The sequence below is a fragment of the Salmo salar genome, chromosome 28 (assembly GCF_965601325.2).
Source record: "Salmo salar chromosome 28, fSalSal1, whole genome shotgun sequence".
In the NCBI taxonomy this organism is placed as follows: Eukaryota; Metazoa; Chordata; class Actinopteri; order Salmoniformes; family Salmonidae; genus Salmo; species Salmo salar.
In genome coordinates this window covers 22,569,825-22,585,219 of record NC_138318.1, presented here as the reverse complement: position 1 = coordinate 22,585,219, position 15,395 = coordinate 22,569,825, and the positions used below count along the sequence as shown (strand labels likewise).

General features: G+C 42.3%; 1 protein-coding gene across 2 annotated transcripts in view; it reads right to left on the bottom strand.

The window, feature by feature from the left end:
• Positions 1 to 12,990, bottom strand: part of rgs17 (regulator of G protein signaling 17) — a 49,286-nt gene extending 36,296 nt beyond the window's left edge. Inside the window, exons 1-2 of one of the 2 annotated variants that reach the window (XM_014179913.3) lie at positions 12,832 to 12,990; positions 4,532 to 4,804 (exon numbers count right to left, since the gene is read on the bottom strand). In XM_014179913.3, the coding sequence (XP_014035388.1) occupies positions 4,532 to 4,534 (3 nt within the window). In that variant the 5' untranslated portion in view covers positions 4,535 to 4,804; positions 12,832 to 12,990. The remainder of the gene's footprint in view (positions 1 to 4,531; positions 4,805 to 12,831) is intronic. The other variant, XM_014179914.3, reaches the window with a different exon arrangement.
• Between the last annotated feature and the right edge of the window lie 2,405 nt (positions 12,991 to 15,395).

The window sequence follows — 15,395 nt, the reverse complement described above, 5'->3', positions numbered from 1 at the left end:
AAAGTTAGGAAATTTCTAAGTGACCCCAAACTTTTGAACAGTAGTGTATATATAATATACGTATGTATATGTATGTACAGTTATTAAACTGAGATAATGTCATGCTGAAGGTTGAGTACCAGTCAATAACCCTTGAATGAGTGTCCAAACTTTTCTTTATTTTTGTAACTATAACTTTTCTACATTGTAACTTTTCTACATTGTAGAATAATAGTGAAGACATCAAAACTATGAAATAACACATATGGAATCATCTGGGCGGCAGGTAGCTTAGTGGTTAGAGCGTTGGACTAGTAACCGAAAGGTTGCAAGATCAAATCCCCGGGCTGACAAGGTAAAAATCTGCCGTTCTGCCCCTGAACAAGGCAGTTCCTAGGCCGTCATTGAAAATAAGAATTTGTTCTTCACTGACTTGCCTAGTTAAATAAAGGTAAAATAAATATAATAATGTAGTAACAGAAAAAAAAGTGTTAAGCAAAATGTATTTTATATTTGAGATTCTTTAAAGTAGCCACCCGTTGCCTTGATGTTGCCTTGATGACAACTTTGCACTCTCTTGGCATTCTCTCAACCAGTTTCATGAGGTAGTCACCTGGAATGCATTTCAATTAACAGGTGTGCCTTGTTAAAAATTTGTTTGTGAAATGTATTTCCTTCTTAACGTGTTTGAGCCAATCAGTTGTGTAGTGACAAGGTTGGTATATAGAAGATAGCCCTATTTGGTAAAATATCAAGTCCATACTATGGCAAGAAAATATCAAATAAGCAACAAAAAAAACAGCAATCCATCGTTACTTTAAAGCATGAATGTCAGTCAATGTGGAAAATTTCAAGAACTTTTAAAGTTTCTTCAAGTGCAGTCGCAAAAACCATCAAGCGCTATGATGAAACTGGCTCTCATGAGAACCGACACAGGAAAGGAAGACCCAGAGTAAGCTTTGCGGCAGAGGATAAGTTCATTAGAGTTAACTGCACCTCAGATTGCAGCCCAAATAAATGCTTCACAGAGTTCAATTAACATCTCAACATCAACTGTTCAGAGGAGACTGCGTCAATCAGGCCTTCATGCTCGAATTGCTGCAAAGAAACCACTACTAAAGGACACCAATAACAAGAAGAGACTTGCTTGGGCCAAGAAACACAAGCAATGGACATTAAACTGGTGGAAATCTGTCCTTTGGTCTGATAAGTCCGAATTTGAGATTTTTGGTTCCAACCGCCGTGTCTTTGTGAGACGCAGAGTAGGTGAACGGATGATCTCCGCATGTGTGGTTCCCACCGTGAAGCATGGAGGAGGCGGTATGATGGTGTGGGGGTGCTTTGCTGGTGACACTGTCAGGGATTTATTTAGAATTCAAGGCACACTTAACCAGCATGGCAACCACAGCATTCTGCAGCGATACGCCATACCACCTGGTTTGCGCTTAGTGGGACTATCATTTGTTTTTCAAAAGGACAATGACCAAAAACACACCTCCAGGCTGTATAAGGGCTATTTGACCAAGAAGGAGAGTGATGGAGTGCTGCATCAGATGACCTGGCCTCCTCAATCACCTGACCTCAACCCAATTGAGATGGTTTGGGATGAGTTGGACTGGAGAGTGAGGAAAAGCAATCCAGGTGAAGCTGGTTGAGAGAATGGCAAGAGTGTGCAAAGCTGTCATCAAGGCAAAGGGTGGCTACTTTGAAGAATCTTAAATATAAAATGGCCTATTGGGAACATCCCTAGGAAATAAGAGGAGCAATTTTGAAAATATGTGCCAACATTGGATTCTTTCTGGTACTTATTTCAGAGAATGGTTACTATCACCACGATTATTAACATCCTGGTAAGGAATGGTACAATAATGCTTGTTTCAATCAATCCCAAAGAACAGATCATTATTAATATAATTATAATAATTATGACAGGTTAATAAATACCATTCTGCACAATCTGGGTGTGGAACACGGGCCCCAAGTACTGTAGATGGTACATGTTGGCTAAACTTAAAAAATAAATGTCTTCTCTGCTCTCATTTGACCTCTCCTGTGATTCTACTTCATTTCACTACTTTTAAACTTTGCTCTTGAATCCCAAAACTATTAAATAAAGGATTGTCTTACCTGCAAAGTCATCATTCAACTTTTGCTCCGTATTTATGGACACTAACAATGAACAGTGAGAATGTTGTCTGTCTCTCTGTGTGGCCTACACTTCGACATTCATGTTAGGGGTCATATATGAACCAATAAACCAAACATGCAAATCCTGAGTTGGTCACTTGAGCAGCCATCGGTTATTCACCTTCTACCGGTGGAAAACATGCACATTGATGCAAAATACAGTGACAAACACCTTTGTTCTAGCTGGGGACACGTCCAAGCCACTGAAAAGAAATGCAAATAAAGGATCCCTCCATGTGGAAAGACAAATATAGGCTTAGCCAAAGAACCTAATTTTCATTCTGCATCTCCATCATTTTGGCCAGGATTAATTTCTTATTTTAATTCTATTGTCGAACTACAGTGAGGAGAAATTCTATTCTATTCTATTAGCCATTTGGGAAATGTAATGTCCTTTGATCTTGCTGTGGCACAAAATACAGCAGAGGCAGACATCATTTTGTTCAATGGCAAATATGACTCTCTTTAAATGTAAGGCTAATTTATTCAATATTAACAGCTCATGGTCCTAGCCGTTCTAAAGCAGCAGCCAGTGATGCAGAGCAAGGGTTACGGCCCACTGCACAAGAGGATCCTCCTCCGCCTGCCACTCTCCAGTCTCCACCCAGAGAGGTCATGCAGTGCATGACAAAAAAGCCTTAAATTAGATCTACTACATTTATGCTGTGACTGTCAGAATAAATTAGTCTACACCTGTCTGATGCGTACAGCTGAAGAGAATTCAGAGAATTCAAATACTGTAAAACTTAAATCAAATCAAAGTTTATTTGTCACGTGCGCCGAATACATCAGGTGTAGTAGACCTTACAGTGAAATGCTTACTTACAGACTCTAACCAATAGTGCAAAAAAGGTATTAAACGCCTAGTCTGAAATTGCCGCCTGTCCCTATAAATAGCCTGGCAACGGTACACATTTCAGTGAATTAACGCACGTTTCAAATAAACGCATGGTCTAAATGAATTGTTTACAAGGTTCACATGTATTACCATGAATTGTTTACGAGGTTTAACGTTTGATTTGTTACATTAAATAATTCAGTAATGACTTTTATCGCCATTAAGAAACTGCTAGCCATTGGCTGCTAACAGCTGAGAAACGCTGATGACAGTTTTTTTGCTTGCCAGTTAACAACTAGAAATCTACCGATCGACCTCTAGTCAAAGTGGTGAATAATTATTCTGTCAAGGAAAAGTTGCTTATATTTTTTTATAGAGACATACTAAGACAAAAGAAACGTGACACAGTGTGTAAATGATAACACATGAGTGCAGGAAATGTATTAAAATGCTGGAAGTGAATGCTGGAATTAAACAATGAACTACGCAAATTAGAAACAATGAACTATGCAAATTAGCAAACGCTGTGTTCATTAAGGAAAAAGACACCTGGCTTAAATACAGTGCCTTCACAAAGTATTCACACCCCTAGACGTTTTCCACATTTTGTTGTGTTACAGCCTGAATTTAAAATGGATTAAAAAAGTAGATTTCTTTGTTGCTGGCCTACACACACAATACCCCACCTCAAAGTAGAATTATGTTTTTCAAAATTCTTACAAATTAATTTAAAAAAAATGAAAAGCTGAAATGTCTTGAGTCAAGTAAGTATTCAACTCCTTTGTTATGGCAAGCCTAAATAACTTCAGGAGTAAAAATGTGCTTAACAAGTCGCATAATAAATGACATGGACTCACTCTGTGTGCAATAACAGTGTTTAACATGATTTATGACTAACAGTTAATGTTCCTGAGTGGCCGAGTTCCAGTTCTGTCTTAAATCTACTTGAAAATCTATGGCAAGACCTGAAAATGGTTATCAAGCAATGATTTGACAGAGCTTAAAGAATTTTTAAAAGGATAATGGGCAAATGTTACACAATCCAGGTATGGAAAGCTCTTTGAGACTTACCCAGAAAGACTCACAGCTGTAATCGCTACTTCTACAAAGTATTGACTCAGGGATGTGAATACTTATGTAAATTACATATTTCTGCATTTCAATTTCAATAAATTTGTTACAATTTCGAAAAACATGTTTTCACTTTGTCATTATGGGGTATTGTGTATAGATGGGTAAGAAAAAAGTTATATTTAATCCATTTTGAATTCAGGCTGTAACACAATGAAATGTGGAATAAGTCAAGGGGTATGAATACTTTCTGAAGGCACTGTAGAAGGCCGTCTCTAATAAGCAAGCGCCTCTTGTGTTCAGTGATTTAAGCAAATAAACGCCTGGGCTATTAATTTAAGTTTTAATGTCGTAACATAAAGAATTTCTTTCAATGATGTACGGATAAAATGTAATGAAACTTAACAGTCACATTCACTACTATAAGGTATTGGAAATCTGTCCTAAGTAACCTACCATAAAAATTAGTCAGTTGCTTCCACAGACAGACCAGGCAGGTGAATCATGGCGTTGAGGTAAGTGGTTGGTTGAACTTGGGTGGGTTCAGAAGTAAAGCACTAGGGTGTGTCTACAGGGTAGTATTGTTGTTCTCACCATCCCTGACGGAGGGCCAGGAAGTGAGGAGGGATAAGGAGGACAGCGGTTTCCGCCTGGGTCTCAGCAGAGTTCAGGGACTCAGTGGGTGGATCATTTGCAGTGTTGATCGCACGAGGAGCAACAATAAACCATCTGAAAAACACAAAAGAGAAATACAGTGCATTGTAATATTGTACAGACAGACAGGGTTTATATTAACCTTTGATCTTGTGCCACTAAAGTATTAGGTGTCAAAATAAATTCCTGGAGGACCGTGTGTCTATGGGTTTTCGCTCCTCCCCTGTATTTGATTAATTAAGGTCATTGATTAATTAGGAACTTCCCTCACCAGGTTGTTTAGGTCTTAATTGGAAACTAATTGAAAGGAAACAACAAAACCAGCAGACACATGGCCCTCCAGGAATGTAGTTTGACACCCCTAAATTAGGCTTACTTTTCACTCTTTTGGTGATTTGGAGTAGCCTATTATATAAAACAAAATAGTAAAGTCCACCAAAAATCTAGGTCTGTCTCTTACCACTGTGCATAATGTAGGATATAGCCAACAGTTTTCAAAAGTGACTGTTATGGACAGTATATCACGTGAGTTTGTGTTCTACAGTTTTAGGCCTTTAGGCTAGCTATAGCATGGGCCTACAGTATGTTTGTATATTCCGACTGCAAAACTACTGCAAGCACATGACCGCAGAGGTCTAGATTGTCATCTCCTTGACAACTACAAACAGACACACTTCCTCATCTGGTTTCTAACGTGGCCTGGGGAGGGCCACTGTACAGTACCCTGCCTAGCCGAGATCTGTGTCAGAGGCTCAGGAGGTTCACAATAAAGACATTAATACATATACTCACAAGTCAAAATTAGCTTGGTCAGGAAACAGTGCCTAGTAGCCTAGGGAAGTTTAGTGGTCTGGGTCGCTGCCTCCAGATTACATAGCCTATACCACAGCAGCATGGGTTTAAAATCAAATCAAATCTTATTTGTCACATACACATGGTTAGCAGATGTTAATGCAAGTGTAGCGAAATGCTTGTGCTTCTAGTTCTGAGAGTGCAGTAATATCTAACAAGTAATCTAACAATTCCCCAACAACTACCTAATGCACACAAATCAAAAGGGGTGAATGAGAGTATGTACATGTAAGTATATGGATGAGTGATGCCCGAGCGGCAAAGGCAAGGTGCAATAGATGGTATAAAATACAGTATATACACGTGATATGAGTAATGTAAGACATGTAAACATTATTAAAGTGGCATTATTTAGAGTGCATTGTATGACGTGACTAGTGATCCATTTATTAAAGTGTCCAGTGATTGGGTCTCAAAGTAGGCAGCAGCCACTCTGAGTTAGTGATTGCTGTTTAGCAGTCTGATGGCCTTGAGATAGAAGCTGTTTTTCAGTCTCTCGGTCCCAGCTTTGATGCACCTGTACTGACCTCGCCTTCTGGATGGAAGCAGGGTGAACAGGCTGTGGCTCAGGTAGTTGATGTCCTTGATGATCTTTTTGGCATTCCTGTGACATCGGGTGCTGTAGGTGTCATGGGAGGGCAGGTAGTTTGCCCCTTGTGATGCATTGTGCAGACTGCACCACCCTCTGGAGAGCCTTGCGGTTGAGGGCGATGCAGTTGCCGTACCAGGCTGTGATACAACCCAACAGGATGCTCTCGATTGTGCATCTGTAAAAGTTTGTCAGGGATTTGGGTGACAAGCCAAATTTCTTCAGCCTCCTGCGGTTGAAGAGGCGTATTCACCACACTGTCTGTGTGAGTGGACCATTTCAGTTTGTCTGTGATTTGTACGCTGAGGAACTTAAAACTTTAGAATCTGGCCCACTGCTATTTCAGCAACCCTCTCCTCTATCCTTCCTCTCTACTTCTTTAATATTCAATAAACAAAAAATAGACCTACGTAAAGAGTGGGACTGCCCCACTCCTTTAAAAAAAGGAAGATAAAACCCTAAATGGTAGCCCAAGTAAAGGCTCTGCTAACATTGACAATACAGAAACAAGCTGCTGCACATCCCCAGGACCTCACCGCAGTCCCAACAGAGGATTCACATCCCCACGACCTCTCCGCAGTCCCAACAGAGGATTCACATCCCCACGACCTCTCCGCAGTCCCAACAGAGGATTCACATCCCCAGGACTTCTCCGCAGTCCCAACAGAGGATTCACATCCCCAGGACCTCTCCGCAGTCCCAACAGAGGATTCACATCCCCAGGACCTCTCCGCAGTCCCAACAGAGGATTCACATCCCCACGACCTCTCCGCAGTCCCAACAGAGGATTCACATCCCCACGACCTCTCCGCAGTCCCAACAGAGGATTCACATCCCCACGACCTCACCGCAGTCCCAACAGAGGATTCACATCCCCACGACCTCACCGCAGTCCCAACAGAGGATTCACATCCCCAGGACCTCACCGCAGTCCCAACAGAGGATTCACATCCCCACGACCTCTCCGCAGTCCCAACAGAGGATTCACATCCCCACGACCTCTCCGCAGTCCCAACAGAGGATTCACATCCCCAGGACTTCTCCGCAGTCCCAACAGAGGATTCACATCCCCAGGACCTCTCCGCAGTCCCAACAGAGGATTCACATCCCCAGGACCTCTCCGCAGTCCCAACAGAGGATTCACATCCCCACGACCTCTCCGCAGTCCCAACAGAGGATTCACATCCCCACGACCTCTCCGCAGTCCCAACAGAGGATTCACATCCCCACGACCTCACCGCAGTCCCAACAGAGGATTCACATCCCCAGGACCTCACCGCAGTCCCAACAGAGGATTCACATCCCCAGGACCTCACCGCAGTCCCAACAGAGGATTCACATCCCCACGACCTCTCCGCAGTCCCAACAGAGGATTCACATCCCCACGACCTCTCCGCAGTCCCAACAGAGGATTCACATCCCCACGACCTCTCCGCAGTCCCAACAGAGGATTCACATCCCCACGACCTCACCGCAGTCCCAACAGAGGATTCACATTCCCACGACCTCACCGCAGTCCCAACAGAGGATTCACATTCCCAGGACCTCTCCGCAGTCCCAACAGAGGATTCACATCCCCAGGACTTCTCCGCAGTCCCAACAGAGGATTCACATCCCCAGGACTTCTCCGCAGTCCCAACAGAGGATTCACATCCCCAGGACCTCTCCGCAGTCCCAACAGAGGATTCACATCCCCAGGACCTCTCCGCAGTCCCAACAGAGGATTCACATCCCCAGGACCTCTCCGCAGTCCCAACAGAGGATTCACATCCCCAGGACCTCTCCGCAGTCCCAACAGAGGATTCACATCCCCAGGACCTCTCCGCAGTCCCAACAGAGGATTCACATCCCCAGGACCTCTCCGCAGTCCCAACAGAGGATTCACATCCCCAGGACCTCTCCGCAGTCCCAACAGAGGATTCACATCCCCACGACCTCTCCGCAGTCCCAACAGAGGATTCACATCCCCACGACCTCTCCGCAGTCCCAACAGAGGATTCACATCCCCACGACCTCACCGCAGTCCCAACAGAGGATTCACATCCCCACGACCTCACCGCAGTCCCAACAGAGGATTCACATTCCCAGGACCTCTCCGCAGTCCCAACAGAGGATTCACATCCCCAGGACTTCTCCGCAGTCCCAACAGAGGATTCACATCCCCAGGACCTCTCCGCAGTCCCAACAGAGGATTCACATCCCCAGGACCTCTCCGCAGTCCCAACAGAGGATTCACATCCCCAGGACCTCTCCGCAGTCCCAACAGAGGATTCACATCCCCAGGACCTCTCCGCAGTCCCAGAGGATTCACATCCCCAGGACCTCTCCGCAGTCCCAACAGAGGATTCACATCCCCAGGACCTCTCCGCAGTCCCAACAGAGGATTCACATCCCCAGGACCTCTCCGCAGTCCCAACAGAAGATTCACATCCCCACGACCTCTCCGCAGTCCCAACAGAGGATTCACATCCCCACGACTTCTCCGCAGTCCCAACAGAGGATTCACATCATTGCTTTCTATACAGCGAGTTGGTGGTGGTCTATCTATGGCTAGCGACAGCTTCCATCTTCCAATTTGTTATTACGAAGTTTGCGCATTCAAACCAGTCGCCAATGGTAAAATCGCTGAATGTCTCCTTTACGTCCCCTTCTTCCATTGTAATTGAATGATTTACGGTAGCTTAGTCAGTCAGTGTTAAACAACGAGAATCTTCCATAAGTGAGATGTAGCAGGAACTTTTTAAAGTTGTGGTGGCTAGCCTAATTGAGTGTTCAACCACATTTCCAACCATTCATTGTGTGGGTCCGCTTAGTTAGCCAGTTCAACCATTTAGCTTAGCCAATGGTGATGGTGAAGGTGTGCTCATGGGTTAAATAGGGGAGACCCCTCACACCCTTAACTTTTTAAGGTATAGGGGGCAGTATTTTCATTTTCGGATGAAAAGAGTGCCCAGAGTAAACTGCCTAATACTCGGGCCCAGGGTCAAATATTTGCATATTATTAGTATGAGATTTGGATAAAAAACACTCTGAAGTTTCTAAAACTGTTTGAATGATGTCTGTGAGTATAACAGAACTCATATGGCAGGCAAAAACCTGAGAAAAATCCAACCAGGAAGTGGGAAATCTGAGAATTGTAGTTCTTCTTTTGAATCCCTATCGAAACTACAGTGTCTGTGGGGTCACGTTGCACTTCCTAAGGCTTCCATTGGCTGTCAACAGCCTTTAGAAACGTGTTTCATCCTTCTCCTGTTACTAGGCAGAAAATAGGAGCTCAGTCAATGAGTGGACTGCCTGGGACCAGTGAGTTGTTTACTGCGCGGGCACGTTTGGTGCGCCGCTCCTTCTTTTTCCTCTGTAATGAATATGCTATTGTCCGGTTGGAATATTATCGACCTTTTATGTTAAAAAAAAGACCCTAAGGTTTGATTGTAAACAACGTTTGACATGTTTCTACGAACGGTAATGGAACTATTTGACTTTTCGTGTCTGGATTTACGCTTGCGCGTTATGCCTTTGGATAGTGATCTGAGCGCATGAATAAAACGGAGGTATTTGGACATAAATATGGAGTATTTCGAACAAAAATAACATTTCTTGTGGAAGTAGGAGTCCATTCTGACGAAGATCAGCAAAGGTAAGAGAATATTTATAATACTAATTCTGAGTTTAGTTGACCCCAGAACTTGGCAGGTATCTGTATAGCTTGCTTTGATGGTTGAGCTATGTTCTCAGAATATTGAAAAACGTGCTTTCTCCATAAAGCTATTTTAAAATCTGACACAGCGGTTGCATTAAGGAGAAGTATATCTATAATTCTTTCAATAACTGTTGTAAATTTTATCAATGTTTATGATGAGTATTTTTGGAAATTGATGTGCTCATTGACCGGATCTTTTGGTGGGAATACATTTTCTGAACATCACGCGCCAATGTAAAATGGGGTTTTTGGATATAAATATGACCTTTATCGAGCAAAACATACATGTATTGTGTAACATGAAGTCCTATGAGTGCCATCTGATGAAGATCAAAGGTTAGTGAATATTTTAGCTGTATTTTTGTTTTTTGTGATGCATGTCCTTGCTTGGAAAATGGCTGTGTGGTTTTTCTTGTGAAGTTTATGTCCTAACATAATCTAATTTTATGCTTTCGCCGTAAAGCCTTTTTGAAATCGGACAATGTGGTTCGATTAACGAGAAGTTTATCTTTAAAATGGTGTAAAATAGTTGATTGTTTGAGAAAATGAAATTTTTGCTGTTTTGTATTTCACTGGCTGTTGATAGTGTGTACCACGGGTGGGACGCTAGCCCATAGAAGTTAAGAACTCAATCTAGAAATATGGACAGACATTCTTTTCACATCTGGTATGATTTACGAATTTGCATTTCGCTAGCTGAGCTGTTTTATAAGAAAACGGCTGATATGAATCAAACACTGTAGCTAGTAAGCAAGCCCTCCTCTGCGCCAATGTCATTGGGGCGCGGGAATGTCAAATTCGTATTTTTGTTTTATGTTAACTGTCATTGAAGTTGGGGGTTACTATTGGTTTCAGATCCGAGGTAAGAGAAATTGTCCGCCATGTTTTGTATTTTGGTAAGGGCTCAGAGCAGGGCCTAAAATTCACTTTTTGGTCTTATCAGCCACTGTGGTAGGTAGATGAAAAAAAAATCTACCAGCCACTCAGATTTTTTAGCAGCCAAAATATTTTTGCCATAATTACTTAAAATGTATTAGTAAGATGTAATGTGACATATTGCTAAATTTCATTTCATTTTTTTTTTACCTGAGTCTTTTAACTAAAATATCAGATGAGACAAAATGTTTATTTTTATTTAACTTGGCAAGTCAGTTAAGAACAAATTACTGTATAGAACGATGACCTACCCCAGACATGCCCGGACAACGCTGGGCCAATTGTGCGCCGCCCTATGAGACTCCCAATCACGGCCGAATGTGATACAGCCTGGAGTGGGGGCGACAACGGTAGCTAGCTCGGCCACCGGTAGACAAGACTACTTCGCCCCCACCTGTTAGGCACTGTTTTCCCACAGTTCTGTGAACGACAGCAAGGGCAGGTAGGACTCCAGTACACAGCAGGCGGGATAGGTAGCTAGCTAGCTAACGACAGCTAGACAGTGTCCTTTGCCCTTGCCTGTCAGGCACTGCTTTCCCGCAGTTCTGTTAATGATGGCGAGGGCAGGTGTTTGGAAGGTGGGAGCGTAGGACACTGTGTGCTAACTTGTTTGCTAGCTAGCTAGGAGGACTCCAGTACACAGCAGGTGGGAGGCAGGATAGGTAGCAAGCTAGCACACCGGTAGACAGTGTACGTCGCCCACCTCCTGTCCGGCACTTTTTTCCCACAGTTCTGTTAATGACTGTGAGGGCAGGTAGCTAGTTAGCTAGCTAGGACTCCGGTACACACCAGGCGGGAGGCGAGGGCGACACAGGTAGGTAGCTAGCTAGGACACCGGTAGACAATGTTCTTCGCCCATGAAAAGCACCGAAAATATTTATATTTCCCTTTGGACCACATTTGAATCACAGAGACAATCAGGGGAAATCCATAATATCAAGTGTAACACAAGCATGAAGATCACGTGCACCAATGGGATGTTCCTGCAGATACAGGAACGCCCTGAATTGCGGCTGCAATCACACACTATTGTGAAATTGCCCCCACTTCCTATGGAACGAAATTTCGCCTCCTGTAAGTACAGATTCTGGTTCAACCCTAACCAATGATGCACTTATCTACCTCCCTTGTCAGATGAACTTGTGGATACCATTTTTATGTCTCTGCATGCGGTTTGAATGAAGCTGCTAACTAGTACTATTGCAATTGCTAACAAGAATCAGCGCATCATGATGAAGTCTATGGCTAGCATAACGACCTCTTAACTTCCTTCATACTGGATACAGACATAAAAATTGTATCCACGATTTCATCTGACTCTGGGGAAGTAGACAAGGGCATCATTGCCAAAATCTCGAATTATCCCTTTAACCTTAACCACACTTCTAACCTTATGCCTAACCTTAAATTAAGACAAAAATAAAATATTTGTTTCCATGAATTTTTACGATAAGCCAGTAGCAAATTTGGACTTTGTGGCTGTCGTAACTTGTGACAACCCCTAGTTCGTTAATAACAAATACACTGACTCGCCTAATTAAATGCATGAAGAAATAAGTTAGCTAATGAACTGTAATACAATCGTACATTTTAGAGCTAAATACATGTTAAAGTATATGCATTCTTGTCATAACTTCCTAAAGCATTCGCAACATAGCGGTCGTTGCCTGCTGCTCATCCTTGGGTGTTTTGTATGGTCTCTCACTGTCTTGCAGCTGTGATTCGAAGAATCTGAACTAGCTAGCTAGCTAAATCATTGCAGGTAACGTCAGCTGCAAAGACAACCTGATTCCGCATGGCAAAACACCAAATGATAATGCAAAACCACTACAAAGATACGATAGTGCCTTATTGTCGCATCAAAAAAACTACGAATAACACCCACTTTCTGTATAGCTAGCTAGCCCTCCACCGTCAGACCGTTCTCATGTTCTGTGCTGCGAAGAGGCGGCAGCTAGCTACTGAGACTAGCATGGCTAGTGCTAGCTCGTGGGACATTTAACATAAGAATATCCATCATCTTACCCTTTTAATTCTGGTTGTCAGTCGTCTATAGTGGTTACTTTATATGTGTTTTATGTTGATGCTTGTTAGATCGCACAGTAAAGATACATCCTGCCGTATAATCTCCATCGGCGGTGTTTTTCTTCCATCCGCCCAACTTCAGCACCGACACCGAAACAGTTGATATACTGCGCATGCGTGCTACTGTCAGCTCAACGCTGGCCATGCAGGGTGCGGGAAAGGGAGCTGCTTACATTGATTTTTCAAAGATGGAGAAGTAATATTGAAACATTTACTGTAAGTTTCCCAGTGTCTTTGCCACATAGATGGCCACCGGTTGGCCCACCTTAATGTAGTCTGAAATACAGTTGCTAATTTCATTCTTACCCAAGTTTTTACAATTCCTGTTTACACCATTGGTTCGATACTTATGTCAATCTAAGCACAAGCTAGTTGTTGCTCAAGTGTCTGAAACTAAAACATGTGTTTGCATATGGAATGTATACAATATTTTTCTGAACCAAGATGAACAATTGTTTGGCTCTAACAAGATATTAAGTATTCCCATCTTTAACATAATGTTTTTTTTTTTTAATCTTGTGTTTGTAATCATTTGGATATTAAATTGCAATAGGAATAGGCATTTTGTATCACCAGCTGATTATTATAGAACACATTAAAACTCCAACATGATCTTAAACAATCTTATCATAAAATGGATGCAGACATTTAACACAAATTAAATAATACGAGTGACATTTTTATAGAAAAATTAATGATCTTTTCTCATATTTAGGTCAACAAGAAAAATCGCATTGCACCATAGAAGTACCCTGACAAATATCCAACATAAATGGGAATGAGAGTTTGTTCTCACCGGAGATAGAAAAGAGCCCTGTGTGCTTTCAAGCCCCTCCATCACACTTTACTAATTGTGGTTGCTGTTGTAGACTACTATCTTGGTATGAGGGCTTCAGTGCCAGTGGACAGGTCATGTCTAGATGGGATACAGCTTTTGTCAAATTGATGGTAAAAATTTACTTTTTTATTTTTTATTTTTGCTAACCCTTTTCCTAACCATAACCTAATTTTCCTAACCTGTTAAGTTAATTCTCCTAACCTGCTGCGTAAGTTCTCCTAACCTGCTACAAAAAAATCTATTTGGACATAAACTGTATCCCTTCTAGACAAAATCCAGTGGACATTGCAGTTTCACTTTGTGAGAGATGGGAAGTGCAACAAATGTTTGCTCTAATCCTCCACTGGGAGGCATCAAAACCATGTTGCCTTCTAATTCCGATGACTACAATGGGTAAATCATGCCTATTGTTAAATGGAGGGCAATAGAAATTATATTCTGAAAATTCATGGTGTCACTGTATAATGTGATAGTAGTGACTCATTAAAAGTATAGCCTATTTCTTTTGTACAACTCGAAGAGGAAATTATAGAGGCATTATCATATTATAGAATACATTTATAAGGCCTAATGTAGGCTAATCAATACAGGGGTTAAGTAACAGTGAATGTCGTTTCATTATGCCCAGTGGCATAACAACATCAAAGAATTAGCCAACCTCTCCCAAACTGAGGCAACCTTCCACAAAGAGGGTCTTAGACCAGACGATAGACATGGTACAGCAAATGAAATGATCAAAGCACTATCAAAAGTAGCACAGTCCCTACCACCCAGCCCTGCTGCCCTTCTTTTTACCAGCATGCCCTGCTCCAACAGTCCAAGCCTGGGAAGTCTACAGAAAGCTACAGAAGGTGAAAACCCATAAGGCAGCGGGCCCAGATGAAATCCCAATTTATGTTTTTTTTTTTTTCTCATGATGTCAAGCAGAGGCACTGATATTGAAGGTAGGCCTTGAAATACATCCATAGGTACTCCTCCATTTGACTCAAATGATGTCAATTAGCCTATCAGAAGCTTCTAAAGACATTACATAATTTTCTGGAATTTTCCAAGCTGTTAAAAGGCACAGTCAACTTAGTGTATGTAAACTTCTGACCCACTGGAATTGTGATACAGTGAATTATAAGTGAAATGACTTGTGTCATGCTGTCACGTCCTGACCAGTATAGAGTATATTTGGTTATTGTAGTTTGGTCAGGACGTGGCAGAGGGTAGTTGATGTATGTATTATGGGGTTTGTCACTGGTCTATGTCTGTGTTTCTATGTCTAGTTGATTGGGGTTGGACTCTCAATTGAAGGCAGGTGTGTTGAGTTGCCTTTGATTGGGAGTCCTATATAGTAGGGTGTGTTTGTCTTTGTTTTTCGTGGGTAGTTGTTTGAGAGCACTGCTTTTTGTTGAGCCTGCAGTCACTGTTTCATGTCGCTAGTTTGTTTATCGTTTTCTTCCGTGGTGTTCGCATTATTTTATAAATATGTTGAGCACGAAACCCGCTGCGCCTTGGTCCCATTCTCTCTACGACGACAAGCGTGACACATGCACAAAGTAGATGTCCTAACCGACTTGCCAAAACTATAGTTTGTTAACAAGAGATTTGTGGAGTGGTTGAAGAACAAGTTTTAATGACTCCAACCTAAGTGTATGTAAACTTCCGACTTCTGACTTCA